Source organism: Maniola jurtina, chromosome 9, assembly GCF_905333055.1.
Source record: "Maniola jurtina chromosome 9, ilManJurt1.1, whole genome shotgun sequence".
Lineage (NCBI taxonomy): Eukaryota > Metazoa > Arthropoda > Insecta > Lepidoptera > Nymphalidae > Maniola > Maniola jurtina.
The window spans coordinates 4,434,553-4,455,482 of NC_060037.1; the positions used below are offsets into that span (position 1 = coordinate 4,434,553).

A 20,930-nucleotide genomic window follows, 5' to 3' on the forward strand; every position below is an offset into this window, starting at 1 on the left:
TGCCTCAATTCTATGCACCGAGTGCCCTTACATGTACATTATAAAACGTCATAACTCTTAATATATCGTTGTCTAGATGCCGCGAAGGCGAGAGTCGGACGAATTGCTTCATTTACTTTCCTTTTCTATTACTAGTGACAAAAAATGTTTTCATTTCCTTACTGTTTCAGATAAAAATAGAATTTTGAACGTGGGAGCTTTTTAGGATACAAGTGTAAATTAAAAATTTATAACACCCCCCACAGTGTTACAGTAACTAGAAAAGAACTAACTTTCAAACGGCTGAACCAATTTTCTTGGATTATAGCTAAGTGTACTTAGCTATAATCCAAGAACTCTCTCGATCAAGCCACCTTTCAAACAAAAAAAAAAAACTAACTTAAAATCGGTTCATTAATTTAGGAGCTACGGTGCCAGCTAGATACACAGATACAAACGTCAAACCCCTCTTATTGGGTCGGAGGGTAAAAAAGTAGCCTATGTCACTCTCCAAGTCTTTAACTATGTCCATGCAAATATCACGCCGATCCGTTGCTCTGTTGTGGCGCGATTGAAGGATATTAAAACCAATAAACGCACATTCGCATGTATAGTACTTACCTACATGTCCTATGATAATAATAAGTCTCTATAAATCATAGTCCGCGATCGAAATCAATGATCGAGATTCTGATTATCCGTATAGGAATCCTCCTTCTTGTATTTCTATGCTTGATAAGGCATTAAAGTGAACCCGGTAAACCATCTCTATTTCAGAATTCAGCCTACCTTAAAAAAGTTAGATTCAAATGAAAAAGCATTACCTATGCCATAGAAAAAGTATTATTCTCTTTGAATATGTACAAACGTGAAACTGAACGTGTTTGTGCGCTATGGTTTATAAAAACTTTGTTTTACTGTACCAGTTGTAAAAAAATGTTTGTAGGTATTTTTTATTCCATTTTTACATACACGAGTGTGCTAAAAATGTTATTGTATTGTTTTAATGCCCGCTCTTCGCTCGTGTGCAAATCGCGACGTGAAAGTGGTGAAACCCTGTGAAAAGCGCAAAACAACCGTTGTCATTGTTGTCCATCAGGTCAGAGTATTTATCTGACCACATGGTATCTCTATTTGACTCTATGTGACTAGGTGAAGGTGAAGAGATTTAGGTATGGTTATCTAAAATATAAATATATAAAAGGAAACGGTGACTAATTTACTGACTGACTGATTGCGCAGTTCAAAGTACTGAAAAGATGGGGCTGAAATTTGGCATACCTACAGATATCAATGATGAAAAAAGCAAAGCAAGATTTTTGAGAATTCAACCCCTAAATGGGTAAAATAGGGGTTGGAAATTCGTATTATTATACTTTTACAACCTTTTCTAATAAAGTATGCGAAAGTTGTAGTAGGTACTTAATAATGTATGTGTGTCAATATTATGGCACTACCTTTATTATGTGTGAGCAATGAGCATTCAATAAAACGATCGAGTGGCGATATTGAGATTGACTCAAAGCGTCGACTTACAAAGTAAGTCGTATATCTGTGTCAGTGTAGGTATATTATTTAGTGTTTTTTTTTACTCAAGACGAAACGAAGACGTCAACCTTTGGGGCCACATGTTATAAGTAAAGGTGTATTTAATGGGTGTATCATATTTTTCTCTCCCCAAAAAACCGCGTGATATATATATTTTAGGGCCCTTCAATATCCTGTACGTTTGATTGAATTTACTTAACTATAACTTATTTTATTAAATTATTACTAGGTAAGTACGTATCTACACTTTTAATTTATCACTAAATCATTTATTTTTGTTTCAGCTATGCCCTCATGACACCGACGCAAAAGTCGGCGAATTTTAACCCTGAACGTTTACCAAGGGGGTTCCCATGGGACTCTTGAAAAACCCTAAATCCACGTAGGCGAAATCATGGGTATTATTTATTTGCTACAGTTAAAGATAGGTTAATCAAAAAGTTACCACGCATTATTAAACAGCCTGAATCAACGCGCACTATTAAGCTGAGATCTATAGAGAGCACTTTGACTTTGCTCAGATTTCAGATACTGTTAAAATGAGACAGCGTTATACCGTTAGCGTAAATCTGTCTCGTTTTACTGAAACTTATGTCTAAACAAAGATAAAGTGTTCACTATAGATTTCAACATAAGACTCAGGCATCATCTGGTAAAGTCGTTTGTAAGGTTTGTATGGAACGCGCTACGAATACACTCCTCTTGAAGTCGTAGGTAAATTATTGTAAGTTGTTGCTTTTGCGACAATACCATGACCTTGCAGTAATAATAGCCACAATACACCACAGCAAAGATAAAGCGCACATCGGAAACAAAAGTATAACTTTGTAAAGACGTCAGTTGTGTGAGAGACTGGCTAATACTGGCCACAAATGGCACGGACTGTAATGGAGTCCGGCTATTGTTGGCGTACAATAACAGCCACTCTTTGTTTATAACTTCAGTAACTTCAGTATCTGCAGTCTGTGGGATGCCTAACTTTGTGTATTTATAGAGTTCGATGCGTGCCTTTTCACTTTTGTTCAAGTTATTTATACGCGAAAGAGTCGCATTGAACATAGGAGAATATATTTATAACTAACTGGTTTCCGCGACTTCGTTCGTGTGGATTCAGATTATCAAAAATTCCGTGGAAAGTCTTTGATTTTCCGGAATAAAAAGTAGCCCATGTCGATTTTTGGGACGAACGCTATGTTTAAACCATATTCAAATTCAAAAAATATTTATTCAATAAGACTTTGACAAGTACTTTTGAATCGTCAAAAGCATCTACCACTGGTTCGGAATGCCTTTCATACAAATCGGTTAAACAGATAAGCCCTTAAGAATCCCGTGGGAACTGTTTGATTTTCCAAAGTAGCCTATGTCCGTCCCCGGGATATAAGCTTAACTCTTTACCAAATTTCATCAAATTTGGCTAAACTGTTGGACCGATAAAAGCTAGAAGACAGACAGACAGAAAGACACTTTCGCATTGACCTAAGTAGGTACCAACTTGATACTTATATAAATCTTGTATAAAAAAAATGTTGCATGGCAATCTTGGCACATAAATATCCATTTAAATGGAATTGTATCGCGATATTGTTGAAAAAAAGTAAGAAACGCGTAGGAAAGTACGGTCTTCAACCAATTTGCATTCAAATCAGTTGAAACGATGTACGCGAACAGTGAGTAGGAGACAACGTATCTACATATTAAAACCACTCCATGGCTCGAGGCTTTTAGTAAATTGACATGATGACATCTCGAGCAGTAAAAAGTAAACTTTATTTTCACTAAGAAAAGTTTCGGGTCTTTTTTATGTGTAGGTAACGAACCTTCATAATTGTTAAAGTTGCCTTGATTCTCTAGGTAGAGCTGACAAAGATCAATATTGTAGTTAGCAAGTTTTACTCTTCTACTTAATACTTACCTAGATTTTTACGGTAGCTACTAGATGGTTCCCGCGGTTTCGCGCGCATTTATTTAGATTTTTTTAATCCCGCGGGAACTCATTGATTTTCTGGGACAAAAAGTAGCCTATGAGGCTATGTCCCCGGATGCCAGCTATTTTGTACCAAATTTCGTCGAAATCTTTTGTACGAATGGACTGCAAAAAGCGAGCAGACAGATAGACAGACACACTTTCGCATTTATAATATATTAGTATGGATTATAATTATTATGCTTTTTATTGCTTTGATTTTTTCCGTCCATGGTTACTGGCTGATTTATGCAAGAAGGTTACTTGAAAAATCATACTAGTAACTCAGATCTAAAGATCATTTTATTGTTATGTACTTAGTTCGTAAATTAATAGATATGATTTTTTTAATAATTTATTCATAGAATTAAGAAACGACCAAGCTATCGCTGTACGCATCACGGCAATAAAAATTTCATGACATTAGCTAGAGATACTAAACCAAGAATTATTACTCAGTGCTATAAAATATCAGTGAAATAAACTGAATAATTTTATATTAAAACTATAAAATTTGTTTATCTTCTGAATGTAATATAAATAACTGTTTTAATAACAAAATATTTTAATAATACAAAAAGCGGTGATAATCTAGTGTTCTAGCGGTGTAATTTAGGATCACTTCGTTATTTGTCTGTCTGTCTGTCTGTCTGTCTGTCGTCTATCAAGAAACCTATAGGGTACTTCCCGTTGATCTAGAATCATGAAATTTGGCAGGTAGGTATGTACTTATAGCACTCGTAAGGGGAAAAATCCTAAAACCGTGAATTTGTAGTTACATCACAAAAAAAAATTAAATGTTTTCATGAACAAATAAGTGTTTTCAAAGTAAGATTAATAAACCAAGTATCATATGAATGGGCTTTACTTGTACATTCTAAAACAGTTTTCTTAATTTTTACGCATAAAAAATACGATTCCAGTACCCTCGGTGCGCGAGTCTGACTCGCACTTGGCCGGTTTTTAAGGCTCAGCCTCATATTCGGGAGGTCGGGGGTACAATCCTGAGCACAGACCTCTAACTCTCGGAGTTAGGTATTAAATATGTGCCTTTTAAGCAATTAGGTGATTGAACACGGTATGATAATCTCGTAATTTGTATTCCGTTTATTAAGTAAGTTTGATACTAAAAATAAAATTTTATAAATTATCATTATTTTTATAACATCAAAGGATCACGTAATATATCATGTTTTGTCTTTTTAACACGCAATTAAGCTGGTTACATCGGCAACATGATCACATTACACAATTTGCTAAAACTTTTTGCGTTAACCTAACCATTACTGAAAGATTCATTACTCATACCTACCTCTTTTTAATAAACGCAGGCATTTAGTATGTTAAAAGTAAAAAGTTGTTCAATTATAGTAATAGCTTCATCTAGTGATGATTAGAATGGCTGGCTCATTTTTTGCGCGAAGGATCAACCTGGCTGTCCAGCGCGGAAATACAGCTAGTATTTTTGATGATAAAAAGTAGACATGTTAGTCCAGATCTTAAACTAACTTAGATTCATGCAAAAAAATACGTCGGCTTCGTGGCATGATTGAACCAACTAACAACTTTCACATTAATTATAAGATTAAGCAGGATACTGGATAAGAAAGTTCGCTAAATGTGTATGAGTTTAGCGGGAGATGAAGAGCTATCCTTGAAAAGTTTTCTATAGATCCACAAAGTAATTCATCGAAGAATTTCAAGCAACTACCTGGGAGCCGCTGGGCACAGCCTTATTCTGCGAAAGTTCTTACAAGAGACCTAGCTATTTACGCCTGTCGTCTGGCCGTTGAAACCACAATATTCACGCTTGTGGGCTAACATATCCGTTTAACTAAGCATAAATGCCGTTACCGACAACATACCTAACAATTATAGTATGCTTTGTGTAATTAGTATGGCATAATCCAAATTATGCCTGGATAAACATAATCACACCTCCTCTTAGTTGAGTCCAAATCCAATAAAGCAAATATCCATTGAAATAAACGACATCAACCGATACTTACTACACATAGGCCTCTTGTAGGGACGTCTACACTTCATGGCCTGACGATGCCTGAATCCAGAGGTTCCTTATGACTGGTCTGATATTGTCTGGGGGTCGTTGGGGTCTGCCAACGCTTAGCTTTTCGGTGTACCATAGCTGGGCTCAAATATACCAATGGCGGCGTTCTCCTTCGATGGTACCTTTTATCTTTTCTGAAGGTGTGAGATAAGAGATAAGAGCTAAGTACGCGATAGAAAGAGAGACGTATTTTAGACACGCAGCACTGTGAGAGTTGAATTGCACTAAGTATAATGCGTTGTAACAAGAATCGCTTTTCAACGTCTGCGGAGTGATCTTTCTTTACCTAGATGGTACTATAAGTATTCTATATTATAAGTACGTACTTGACAACATTCAAAATTGGCCTATTTTCTGGCAATTTCTGGATGTAATTGCTTTGCCGTCTTGCCCTCGGTGAAAAAAAGCAACGGACTTATTTCATTTCTTGATTTACAGCTAGTTCAGGAAGATTTTTAGCAAGATGTCATTTTCATTGTATGTCGAGGTACAAGCATGCCATTTCAGAATATGGCTAGCCATTTTTTTATCGGTCGACTAGCTAATCCACCCTGGCTTCCGTCGAGTGTTTTTTATGAAATTCCTTGCGACGGGACTACTATACGTTACAGAAAAAATTGTTGTTAAAATCCAAAATGTCCATGTTCTAAACTCCGCTATTTGAAGATTGGACATAAAGTTCAAGGTGGAAGATCGGAATTTAAGTAATTAAAAAAAAATAGATTAGTTCCTTCTTTATGTATTAAAAAAAATAAGAGAATCAAGAAGATGTGTTATCAAGTCTAATAGCTCCTATGACCTATCCTTTGACCCTAAAAACTCTCAAAAGCTTTGTTAACTTCTTACTTAGGTAAGTAGTAATGAATTTTGAAGCACGCATACCTAAATGTCTGCTTAGTTTCACAATAACAACAAGTGTACTTATAAATTAATCGAGGAGCTGGCTGAAAATCAAAGATGCTTCATTGTGAAGTTTGCCTCATCCATATTATAAATGCGAAAATGTCTCTATCTGTCTGTCTGCTAGCTTTTCACGACCCAACAGTTTAACCGGTTTTTTATGAAATGTGGTACAGGGTTAGCTTACATCCCGGGGAAGGATATAGGCTACTTTATATCTCGGAAAATCAAACAGTTCTTCTTTCAGAAAATCAAACGGATTCTTAAAGACCCATCCGTTTAACCGATTTATATGAAATTCGGTACAGAGATAGCTTGCATCCCGGAAACTGATATAGACAACATTTTATCCCGGAAAATCAAAGAGTTCCTACGGGATTTAAAAAAAAACTTAATCCACGCGGACGAAGTCATCATCTAGTACACTATAAGGACAAGTCCTGACTCCTGACTCTATACTGACTGACTCATTAATGCCCAGCCGAAACCCTGAATTTTCGCACAGCAATTCCCTTACAATGCAGTCGAGGAATAAGGCCAGATTTTTTAAAATACTTACGGGAGTGAAGCCATGGGTGGATCACCACTTAATAATATAATTTACGTAAAACGTAAGGTGCGTAAATATATATTAATACTAATATCATAACAAAAAGACGTCAACGTTACAGCTCAGATCACTGGGTGCAGAAAATTCAGATTTCACATGTAGGTTTTCCTAAAATGCCCCCCGCTAAAAAAGGATTTAAGAAATCCCAACACGATTTCTAAAAAACCTAAATCCACGAGAACGGCGACAAAGGTTATTGGCAACGTAAAGAACGTTGTCATACTTGGACTTGAAGGCGTCTTAAAAGTAGGTATTTTATTTTCAGCGTTTATTAAATACCATCTTATAATTTTCCGCCAGTTCTCAGTTCATGTAAAGGAAGGTCGAAGTACAAGTATCCGTTAACCATTAAGAAGTATCTTCTGTACTCTATATTTTATTTACAAAGACTTGGAATTTAGCAAAACTTCTTTATAATGATGGTAAAATAATTATAATACTTAAGGATTCCCTTACTTATGGACAGCCGTGGTAATTAATATGGCAGTGTCAGATAAGGCAGTTTCAAGAAATCGGTGCTTAAAGTTTTGTTCTAATATTTTGTTTGTGAAAAAACTGTACCTAATGTTGTACTCGTAAACCTCTGATAGGAAGAAAGATCGTTTGACACACATAGCATAATATAAGCACATAAGTACCTATATAATAATTAAAAAAAATGATAAATCTGGCTTAGGTATTGCCAAGGCAGAGCTCTCTCCAGTGAAATCCCGGCTAGAAGAACAACACCGGGATAACACGATTACCCTACGCCCTGCGCGGGTAAGGACCGGCTGGGGTACGCTCCGAGGTTCGTACTTTTGTTTTAGCCGATGACTGAGTTACAAGCAACCAAAAGCTTAATTTGGTATAATCCGCCAAACCAAAGAAATCTGTATGGTGCAACATGCAGCATGCGACATGCAACTGATAAACATGCAGGAAAAGTCGGCCACCAAGCAAGCCACACGCACCACCACCACGCAGCACCACACAAATCCCAGCACCACTCGACGCACGTTTCGCCTCGACACCGGAGCATCCTCAGGAGATGTAGACCTTACAATGCCTAATTGCAAAGTGAATTTCATTGGTTTGGCGGATTATAGCGAATTAAGCTTTTGGTTTCTTGTATCATGTACTTCCGCAAAATAACGCCTGCTTCTATATATACAACGATAACTGAGTTCTTTATTGAGTTTTTTAAAATCTTTATTTGAGGTCTCCATCGACGCTCGTTTTCTGTGCAGGGTCGCCACTCTAGCACCTTGGGACCTTACCGTCCATCGATTTTCCGAAGTAATAATGAGTTGCAGTTAATTACTTTTGAACACGAAGGTCCCGTCCAATTAAGGTAGCTAAGGTACATATTTTAACTTTTAATGGTGTTATGCATAAAAAAACTTAGTGTGGTGCGTTGGTTGCGCGTGTGTATGGCACATTTGTTGAGCGTGCGTGGAGCGTTTGTTATGCGTGTGTGGCGCGTGTGTTGCGCGTGTGACACGCGTGTGTTAGGCATGTGTGGCGCGTTTATTGCGCCCGTGTGGTATCATTCAGTTTTAGACACCGATTTAGCGAATCACCTAGCAAGTCTGAGAAATGATTTTCAATAATTTAATACCGAATGATCAAGTTTTTCTTCGTTAATTTATGGGGACATAATCCTTATTGGCCCAGAGCGCCAAATCTTAAAATAGACCCCTCGTATAGCATCGTTCTGCACCTTGGATATCTGTACAGATGTTTGCACTTAAACTACTCGTTTTCAGTAAAGTTCTCTGCAATAGAACAGCTATGAAGTAAACTTTGTAAGGCGACCCTCTTTGAGACTCGACGCCTGTAATAGTCTACCATCTTGACTATTTTCAGGGGAACATTTTTATCACTATTTTTGTAAATAGACACCAACTATAAATTGGATTTTCAAGATAACTTGGAAGCGTTTTCTAATAACTTTGTTGATAAAAATTAAAATATTTTTATAATAGATAGAAAATAGAAATTATCTTTAGTCTAACCTTAATTCGGTGGAATTTCAGTAAATCCTTTCTTAGCGAGAGAAAAACCTTGATATAGGACGTAAAATTTGTAAAATTTCAAGTTACTATTGATACCTGAGTAATGCATCGATACGAGGAAATCACAACAGTTAATTTTTTACAGAATCTTTTGAACAGCAGTGTTAGCACATAACTTTTTATAGCATATACACGTACCTACGTATACAAGGTAGATACAGTTGGCGTAAAAAAAGAGCTTTCACCTTGAACCTGCGCAGTGGGTAATGTATCGATCTATTTGGTGGCAGCGGGGGTATCTATATACATGTATAAAGTTAGTTCTCGCAATTGTTTCGTGAAACAATATACATTAGTCGTAGGTATCTGTTTCTAACCTAGAAACCAGAAAAGAATCGTTAGGGCAATATAGGGGATGCAATATCAGCACTTAAATCATTTTAATGGCTGTAAGCATCGATATAAATTAGCTTTCTATAATAACAAATGACCATGTAAAAATTCTATGTAAAATGAAATAGGTGATAGATACTACACCTACATCTGTTAATAAATGTTTATGTTAAAATATTAATTTATAAATTACAGTAACTAAGAAGTAAATAAGGGATAATACATAATTCTGCCCTAACTCGGTGTCAAGTGCGCTGTGCGACCTAGGTGGCAAGTAGAAAAGTTGCGAAGCGATACTAAAGTTGACGTTTTAAAGTTTATTCAAGCAAATTCGAGAATTCTGTATAGTAAATACTTACTTATTAAATAAGCTTATACTCTAAAGTTAGTGAAAAACATGTTATAACAAGTGTAAATTAAAAATTTATAACACCCCCGACAAGTGAAAGTTACAATAACTTTCAAACGGCTGAACCGATTTTCTCGGATTATAGCTAAGAACACTCTCGATCAAGCCACCTTTCAAACAAAAAAAAACTAAATTAAAATCGGTTCATTAGTTTAGGCGCTACGGTGCCACAGACAGATACACAGATACACAGATACACACGTCAAACTTATAACACGACTCTTTTTGGGTCGGGGGTTAAAAATAGTAAAAGCAGTAATAGTAACCTTTTTTCCCAATGATTGACTAATAAATGCGAATGTGGCAATAGCATTGGAAGTGATTGTAACCCATTAATTACTACTATACCCGAGGAATCCAATCGTGCCGTTATCGTAGTGTATAGTGAGAACATAGAGTAGGCAATTTATCAGATACATCATACGTGTATACGTATATTGTGACCTACTAACTCCAGAAACTTTCATATAAAAAAAAAATGTTTATCTCATGCAGAGCTGCTGTAGACCAATATAAGGATTATAAGAATGTCAAGGCTCTAGCAACGCGCAAGTTCGTAATTTAAACTCATAGCGCAGGTTTCCGACTTCCGATGTGTTTTATTATGACTGTCCCGTACCCCTAACAAGTTAGCCTGTTTATATATTAGACATTATTTTGACTAACCACCTGAGTCAAGTCACCGACTAACTTACCATCGTATATAACTTTAATGTCATTCACATTTGCTAAGAATACCATTTAGGTAATTTAACTCTTAACTTCACCTAATTAATTGCTACAATACTAAAGAATCGTATCACATCGATCACGTAACCCCTCCGTCCAACACTTATTTTTAACAGGTTTAAAGTACTTAAAAAAGATATTGTACCTAATGGTAGTACTACACAATATTTTTACTCTTTGGTATAAATAAAAAAATAAAATAAAATGTGACTTTGTTGTTACGTTCGTCCAACGAGCCGTATCGGAATCGCATCGTATCGATCAGCAAACCCACTCACTACTCCGTCACGGTTACTTTTAACTTTTATTGAGCATTTAATCCGACGGTTACGGTATACGGTATGGTATACGGTAAAAGTTGCACACCATATTCTAGTTAATTATAAAATATGTGAAAATGTGGCTCGACATTTTCACGACTCAATTCAATAGCTAAACTGATTTTGGCGCAATTTGAGTGAGATAGCATGCATCTTGAATACGGACACAGAAACTGTACAATCCAGAAAACCAAAGAGATCGCCCGGGGTATATAAAAACGAAGTCGCGGGCTTAGTTAGTTATTACTAAATATAAGGCATCATTGTCATCATTCATCAAGCACAATCCTAATTAGCAATAAAAAAATTATCTAAAACTCCTATTTAATTTATTACGTATTTTTCAGCAACGTTTGAATGTAATTTTCAGTCTATTATTACAACGGGCACTACTTATTATGTATTTTGCTTCCATGTTATTTCGAGTCCGAGTTATTATAACAATTATTATTCTGTAGAGATTCAACATTTCATTTCAAATTAGCTCCGTGCTCTTTCAAAGAGGAAATCTTGTTTCAACAGTGTAATTTGCATTCCATGATCTCTTTTGAGTTTAAAACAAAGGTTAGGATCCGGTTGGAGGAAAAGATCTCAAAGGCTGGTATGTCTGGTTGAGGTCCCAAGGTGAAGGGCGTCCTCGCATCGGCAAGCGCAGCGTTGAAACGACGACGACATAAAAGGAGCTACTGGATTTAGACGATAAAAGTCCGTGGCATGAGAGACCTATGTCCAGCTGTCTATCGGTTCATAATGATGATGATGATGGAAAGTCTGATTTAGGCGGGCGGGCATTGGGCGGGCTGGCAGCAGAGTGACATTAATAGGGCTCCGTTTTCGAAATGGGGTTTTCCGGTACCCTAAAAAAGATGACACTAAGAACGTAGTTATTTGAAGGAAACCGGGTAGATTTCTCCGACATCAAAGAGGAAATCCCCATAACATGTTCCTAGCAACTGTTCAAACGTCAAAACAAGAAAAAAAAAACAAGAAAAATAAAGATAAATAATTGTCTTTTTTTGGGTTCCGTACCCGAAGGATGCCAACTGGATCCTATTAAAGCCTCCGCTGCCCATCCGTTTGTTAGCGGACTGTATTTTGTGGACCATAATATGTAGAGAGTTGAATTTTTCACAGAACGTGAACATTTCTATGGTTGCTATAACAACAAACAATAAAAATTACAAAATAGCTGCCATGAAAATTAAATAAAGTGTTATTTCCTGTACGGAATGCTACGGAACTCTTCGTGTGCGAGTTCGACTCGCAGTTGTCCGATTTTTTAGGACTATTAGATTCGTTCCACAGTCGCCTCAGGCAACCGGCATGTAAAAATATACCTCTAACAATAGAAAAATCTAAATTAAAAAAAAGTGCGTCTACGTGACCACACGGGGTCAAATCTACTCATATATTTGACCCTGTAAGCTCTGTAAGAGTCGAACTGGATTTACATAGGTCACGGGAATTCAATCAAATGTTGTTTTAGTTTTCACTTTTCAGTGAACCGGAAAATTGGGGGTATTGTTTTGTTTGTGTGACATGAAACTAACTTTTACGAATTACATGTATGACCATCTTGGAATCCATAAATGAAATTTAGTTTTTTTAATTAATCAGATACAAGTTAGCCCTTGACTGCAATCTCAGCTCGTGGTAAGTGATAATGTCGTCTAAGATGGAAGCGTGCTAACCTGAAAGGGGTGCCTAAGGCAGTTTTCATTAAACCCATACTCCTTTGGTTTCTACACGTCATCGTACCGGAACGCTAAATCGCTTGGCGGTCCAGCTTTGCCAGTAGGGTGGTAACTAGCCACGGCCGAAGCCTCCCACCAGACCAGACCAGAAATTATAAACTTCTAAACCTCTGCCGAGAATCGAACCAGAGACCTCCCACTAAAAAGACCACAGCGCTTATCACTGCGCAGGAGGGAGGTAGGACGAAATACTCGGTTTTTAACCAGCCTGCACTGTTTTTCCACGGATGTAAGTAAAAATCAGACAGTTAAGGTCACGGAACAGTTTATACCAGCCAACATCACAGTAATTTATATTTATTTGTTCCAAAAAGTTGTAACAATAAAGACAAAAAGAAAGAAAAAGTGGACAGGGAAGCACTTAACATAGGGAACTTAACATATGGAATCTAAGCACTTAGGGAACAAGAGATCTCTACCAGTGACCCTTGGCAGTGCGAGAGGTTGTAAAGGGAGTAGCATAGGTACAGCAAAGATAGACAGTATTCATGAAAAATGCTTATAGATGAAATAGGTAATTGTTATCACAGTGCATAAAACTCAGCTTTATGAATCCGTACGACTACGGAAACGCTGCATAACTGCATGCATCGCGCGTTTTCTTGAAAGTCCGAACTAGCCATTAGAATGCATGTACCTATTTCTAGAAACTGTTGGCTCTCATAACAATTTTCTCATGGTCAAAACCCGTACTTACGTTTCAAATATCAGACCCATCGATATTACGCTCTAGTCGGATTTGAACCAGTGAACCGTGTATAATTTCTTTTGTAAACAACCTCCTTTCGAAATTGTATTGTGTAAGCTGATTATACGAGAAATAACAATAAACTTTGCGATACTTTGCCAAGAAAAAGTCAAAATGAGTAATTACTTCCTGTATATTATGCAGTCACAACCATACATGACGTAACACCACACAGATTCTCAAAAGTTGCCTTCAAACTACGGAAATATAATCTATACTAATATTATAAAGAGGAAACCTTTGTATTTTTGTATTTTTGTATGTTTGTATTGAGTAGGCTCAAAAACTACTGGACCGATTTCAAAATTTCTTTTACCATTACTTAGAGGGATTCTTCCGAATCCGTATAGGCTATATTTTATCCCGGAAAATAAATAGCATTTTTCGTGATATTGTCCACCCGTGCGAAGCCGGGGCGGGTCGCTAGTATAATATATAAATGTCGCTCACCCTACTTTGAAATTGAATTCTTTAAAAAAAAAAAATGTCACTGTTCACACTGAGATGTAATATAATATTACATCTTAGTGTGAACAGTGACATTTCAAAGTAGGGTGAGCGATATTTATACGTTTTGGTTTGAAACTTGTGGGAACTTTTTGATTTTCCAGGGTATAATCTATCTCCATTCTAAATTTCAGCCCAATCCGTCAAGTAGTTTTTGCGTGAAGGAGTAACAATCATACACACGCACACATACAAACTTTCTCCTTTATAATATTAGTGTGATTTAGATAAAACCCCTAGGAAAATATGCCACAGCCAGGCCACAGCTGCGTTCGTAAGTGCGGATTATCACATCTTCCCTTATGCAGATAAACAAATGCTGTAGGTAGGTATTTGTGTTTACTTGCATGTACAGTGTAGTGTACACATCTATAAAATATTAAAAAAAATTAGATCTTTGACGTAAGATATTTTATACATTTATTACCTGCTATCTCCCAAAGCCACCAAGATCCAAACATCATAGTCGCTGATCGTTCCTCTCTGTGTTGAGAACAATACGCAGAGAAACTTTCAGCGTTTATAAAAGAGCGAAGGGCTTGCACGTGCTGGCTCTTAGTCCATGATGCGTATGGAAATTATAAACGACTAGATGATACCCGCGACTTCGTCCGCGTGGATTTAGGTATTTCGAAATCCCATGGGAACTCTTTAATTTAATTCAATTTTGCGGGACATTGTTGTTCTAGTAATGTGACAGCTCTCTGCCCATACTTAGTACAGTAAACTATTACTAGTGTCTCAACACCAGCTGTCCCCGTTAACTAGTCCCCAAGCACAAGTATTCGTAAATCATTTCGGAATATGGAGGCCACTATGCGTAGGCTCTCTACCGTCAATATCTTATTTACGAAGATGCTACTTTATTTATATACACGGCAGCATAATGCGTTGCCACCTTAATAAATACTAGCTGACGTCCGCGACTTCGTCCGCGTGGATTTAGGTTTTTCGAAATCCCGTGGGAACTCTTTGGTTTTCCGGGATAAAAAGTAGCCTATGTGCTAATCCAGGATATTATCTATCTCCATTCCGAATTTCAACCAAATCCGTCCAGTATTTTTTGCGTGAAGGAGTAACAAACATACACACACACACACACATACAAACTTTCGCCTTTATAATATTAGTGTGAAGTGTGATGGGATCCTATACCTGCTATAATACCTCAGTGAATATTATCATTCTTACTTACTTACCCACTATATAGTATATATACCTACTTATATGTATTTTGTTACTTCTCCACGCCACAATGTCTGAACCGATTTGGCTGGGAATGGAAATAATATAAGCTACCTTTTCAGACCTGACACCTGTATCTACGCGGACGAAGTCTCAGAAATCATCTAGTCAAGTAATAAACTAAGTTATGTCTTCGTAATTTACTTTGATCCAGGTTAAAGCTCAACGTAGGATTTTAAAAATTATAATTTTCAACACAAAAACTTAACTTACACAAAAACAAAGTAAAATAAATACACAAACGGTTCATGTTATTATACCCGTTATATTTATTAACGTTAAAAATGCTTGGCATTAACGATCCAAAGGGCATAATTAATTAACCTCCGTGCGATAAATTACAAATTACAGTACTACGGATTAAATATTTATGAATCTTGTTTGATGAGACTGCCAACACCCACCTGTACAGAGCGAAGTTGAGATGCAACGTCAATTTTCATAACAACTCAAACCAAACTTTATTTACATTGACAGAGGGGAAACCGCGCGAGGCGTGCCTTTTGAATCTCCCGTCTCCTCTGCAATTAGTTTTCACTATGGTAATTTCAACCGTATGTCATTATCTAAATAAAGCTAAGTTTATAGAGAGAGGGCCAGCACGTGCTTCGTTATTTTATAAAAACTGACAGTTATTTTATAAAAAACGAAGCGACTATGAAGTTTGGACCATGGTGCCTTTTAGGAGATATAAAAGGTGTATAAGTTTTACTCCCCACTTTCATCATAGTATAAAATGTAAATAAAGTTGTCATCGAAAAGGACTTGGCTCCATATTCCGTAGATATGTACCTATGTGTCAGTTTGGCAGATTAGGAAAAGTAATTTTTTTGAAGAATCATTACCCATATTATAAATTTTATGCAAAAGTGTGATTGTCCGTTGGTTTGTTCTTCATTCACGAGCAACGGTTCGGCGTGATTTTTTGCATGGATATAGTTAAATCAAATAGTTGCCACGGGATTAAATTCTTAAATCCACGCGGACCAAGTCGCGTGCATCAACTTGTTATATTATAAATATGGTGCTTATTTTAAGCTGTATGTCAACTTTAATTCTTATTCTTCGAAATTAATATTTCCATCACAGTATTCAGTACATTGTTACCTATAGGTAGGTACTCATTGCGTAGCTTGTATGTAAGAATTTGAAACATCTATTAAATCTCGGGAAACAAGAACAAGAGGTTAAACAACATTAAAATTCAAGAGAAGATTCCTTTTAAATTATACAAAGGAAGTAGGTAATATTTAAAATTATTCGCTCGTCATAGACTATAAGAAAAATATAGACGGTCAAAAGGAGCTAAAATATTATGCAACCTTAAGAAGCTAATCTTGAAAATAATCGATCGCATGCCTTTGAAGCTTTTATGGGTTTTAGGTGGGCAGACGACATCAAATGAGTCGTAGGAAGCCGCTGGATTCAGGCGGCGCAAGACCGGGTTGCATGGAAGTCCCTACAAGAGACCTTTGTCCAGCAGTGGACATCTGTCGGTTGATAATGATGATGATGTCTGGTGGAGAATGTTTCAAAGGACTAAGCCATAGACTATGCAAATGAAAATGAAGAAAACCTATTGGCTTATTTCGATAATTAATCGCACACTCTGTCTCTCTCTCTCCAGTGGTTCCTTCATTTCTGAAGATCTTAGTCCTGGTATTCTTGTAATGTCGTGCGGATAAATTGCTTCCATCGGCTTCTATCGGAGGCTAGTCTTGCAATTGTGTGGAACTTGGAGTCCCTCAGCTGGTCCACCCATCTGCTTGGTGATCGGCCTCTCGATCGCTAAATGCACATGGTTGGCTTTATTTTACCTTTATTTGGGAGAGCTCTATCTATTTCTAGCTGTAGTCTAAGTAACAACTTCGTAATAATATTCGGTGCCTGGCCTGGTTAAATTGTTCCCTTCGGAAAAATGAGGTGTTAGGGTTCCGTACCCGAATGGTGCCAACGGGACTCTATTACTAAGCCTCCGCTGTCTATCCGTCTGTCAGTCCATCTGTCTATCAGTGGGCTGTATCTCGTGAACACTGAACAATAACAGGTAAAGAGTTGAAATTTTCACAGAATGTGTATTTCTATTGCAGCTACAATTAATAATAAAAATTTCAAAATGGTCACCATGAAATTAGAATAATTAAAAAGTTATTTTTGTTACGATGGTACGGATCCTTTCGTCTGCGAGCCCGACTCGCGCTTGGCAGATTTTATTTAATATACATTTAAGTAAGTTCGAAGGGAAGACGAAATCTAATAAACGTGTCGGTTTTTCGTAAAGTCAACAAAAGAAGATCGTTTTGGAGATTTATGAGCAGTTAATACTGACGTAAAATAAGTTCTTTATTATTTTTCAAATCTTAAAATTCAATTAGCTAAAAGAATGTAGGAGGAAGAAAGTTTATATTGGAAGCACAGATTAAAAACAACTGTCTGTGATTTGCAAATAGACTTTAATATAATATTTAAATAAGTAAGTATCTATTGTTAGGATCGGTAATCTGATTTTTCTGAGCACAATCTTACACTAGAATCTGAAATAAGAAGCCTTTTTGTTTAATATATATTACCTTTAGATCTATGAATAATTTATTTTGAAAGTATAGCACTGTTCCTAAGTACCTAATAAAGCATATATTTATTTCTATAGTAGGTATATTTAATTACTAGCTGTGCCCGCGACTTCGTTCGCGTGGAATAGTGACTTTTCGCGCTTTATATAGCCACGGACGCTCAGGCGCGAGGCGCCGTGATTCTTTAAATTGACATAACTTTTTTATTTATGAACCGATTGACATGAAATAAACACTAAATCCTAAGTGAAGCTTACTACAATATATTAGTGAAAACCGTATCTAAATCGAATAAGCCGTTTCTGAGATTAGCGTGCACAAACACACAGACAAACAGACAAACAGACAAACAGACAAAAAAAAAATTAATTACAATTTCGGGTTCGGCATCGATATAAGAACAACCCCTGCTACTTTTTTTTTATATATTTCCATTGTACAGACACCACTTTTCTACAATTTTATTATATGTATAGATTTATCTGCTAGTAATATTCCAACTGTATTAAGTATATGGATGAAATCTTCTCTATTTCGATTTAGCTTTTGTCTAGCAATAGGTATATCACTCACCATGATCAAGCCACCGCTGGCTCACTCTTGAGCATGGGTCACCTTTCAGAATGAGAAGGGGCTTAGGCCGTGGTCTGCCACGCCGGGCAGAGTGCCGATTTTGACCTTTAACCTTTGAGAACATTTTTGGGAACTCTCAGGCATGCAGGTTTCCTCGCGTTGTTTTCATTCACCGTTAAAGTAAGTTATACTAATTGCTTGATTCCGAAAAGTAAAGGGTGCGTGCCCAGGATCGAACCCCCGACCTCCCAAACAGAAGGCTGACTTAAGTCTTAACCACTAGAGTATGACTACTTTTTTCATATCACTCACGTAACCAACAAATTATTTTCTACTAAAGGATGTTCGCGACTTACGTCCGCGTGGATTTAGGTTTTTAAAGATCCCGTGGGAACTGTTTCACTTTCCGGGATAAAAAGTAGCCTACGTCCCCGGGATATAAGCTAACCCTGTACCAAATTTCGTCAGAATCGGTTAAACTGTTCGGCCGTGAAAAGGTAGCAGACAGACAGACAGACAGACACACTTTCGCATTTATAATATTAGTATGGATTAGTATGGATGGATGGATGTAATGCTTATTATGATTTTCTATTTGTTATTTTTTTATGATAACCCTGATATCACGTTGCTAAATAAATACAATCAATTCAAAAGTTATTTTGAATAGGGTTGCAAAAAAAAGGAAACGCGCCATTTTTCGATACCCAATTTATTTCGTTCATAAATTCGACAGTGACAAATAACAATGAACTATATGCGGGTATCCATTCATACATTCATTTACATGAATAATTCACAAAATCTTAATTTATTCACATTTACAGTATGTATGTAGAGTCGAGAAGTCAAGACTTAAATTTTTAATCGTAAATTGACTTTAGAATAAGTGACCCAGCCTATATAAGTTTAAGAAACATTTTTCATTTCACTTTAAAGATATAGAGCAAGAGACGGTGACAAAATTTCGTATGGACGAATACAATATTCAGTTTTACTACGAATTAACTTACATATAACATTTTTTTAAGTTTGTTTTGGTTCTCAAAATAAGTGGGTAAAGAGATGAGGTATAACATTCAATTCATACGAAATAATACCACTATCTTTAGACAATGAAAATAAATGTCTATAATGTCCTATTGTGATCCATACAGACATAAAATATCTCCAAAAGTGAGCCTGGATATTTTATGAAACACAGCTTTCTCTTTGGAACAGGAGAAAAAAGTTACAGATAATATTGATCAAGTCTTTCATCTCTTATTTCATTCGTTTCTTATAAGATTTTTTCATAGAATTTTGTTACAACATAAACAAGAGTTTTATATAAATACATTAAACAACAAGTACCTATAAGTCTATATTAAGGTACGAAGATTATCTATATCCTATGGACAATTTTTATGATGCAAGTAAGCTCTCGGTAAAACTAACTGTCTTCGTTTAAATATGGATAGTTGGAAATGTATAAAGTTTTTTAGTAAGTACTTGAATATACCAACAATGGACTCTAGGCCTTTAATATAGTATGTACCTATTATTTAATACAATGTCAAGTTAGGTGCTGACTTCGATTTCACCTAGTGATAAGTGATGATGCAGTCTTAAATGGTAGCGGTATTGAAGTGGATATGGCCATTTTTAATTAAACCCATACGTTTCTACGTGGCCTTGTACCAATACATATTGTTTAGCTCTAACTGGATAAAGTCGAAGTCTCATTTATTACTATTTTCTGATTTTATCAAGCACCTCTTTAAATTTTCCCACGGGCTTTCCGGCTATAAGATATACTTGACTTTGATAGCCTTACCGATACCTTTCTGCACCACTACAATAAAATTTATTTACAAGATTTTTTTGTTGAGTAACGATTTTGTCTAATATGCGAAAACAAAAGCAACCATATTAATAATTTCAATTTTTTTTATATAATATTCTCAAGACTGAAGATAATTAATTTTCAACATCATATCACAGTACCGTAAGTTACAAACACAGCAGTCATAACTCAGTAAATAAATTGTCTATATAAAAATATCCGTAGAATACATAATTAACCGAATTGAGATATATATATCTATAATAGTCAAGAATTAACTAGAATTAATTTAGCAGTTTAGACGTTCCTTAGGAGTTCTTCTGATGATAGCATGCCGTCCTGTAACAAAAATCCACAGTTAAAAGGTATCTATAGACATACGAGTACCAGTTAAAATTTAGTTATAAGCTAAGAGTAGTTTCGTTACATAAAATTGTATTAAAAATGGGAAAGTAAAGTTGTTTAAATAAAATAAATTCGTTGTGAAAACAATAATAGTCTTTTCACAATATCGGTTACGTAGCACGAATTAATTTGTATTGTACAAAGAATAAAATGTATTCGTACGTAACTGGTTTCTTAATTAAGCGAAATATTATAATATAATATGTGTCGCAGCGAAATGCCATAAGCCGGGAGTATTGGCCACATGTTTATGCCATTTCGCTGCAACATATGCAAGCTGGAACTACGATTGTATGGAGTAAGTGACGGAGAGAGCCCTGTTAAATACGTAGCACTAGTTTCGTAGGCGGCCGGAGGGTGAATTCGTAGACAGTCGACTTT

The 20,930-nt window shown here is 36.2% G+C and overlaps 1 protein-coding gene across 1 annotated transcript in view; it reads right to left on the reverse strand.

Annotated features, from left to right (window-relative positions):
• Nucleotides 1–19,359: 19,359 nt before the first annotated feature.
• Nucleotides 19,360–20,930, reverse strand: part of LOC123868050 (allatotropins-like) — a 39,712-nt gene continuing 38,141 nt past the window's right edge. The window contains exon 8 of the mRNA XM_045910394.1: nt 19,360–20,483. Within this exon, the coding sequence (XP_045766350.1) occupies nt 20,442–20,483 (42 nt within the window). The 3' untranslated portion in view covers nt 19,360–20,441. The remainder of the gene's footprint in view (nt 20,484–20,930) is intronic.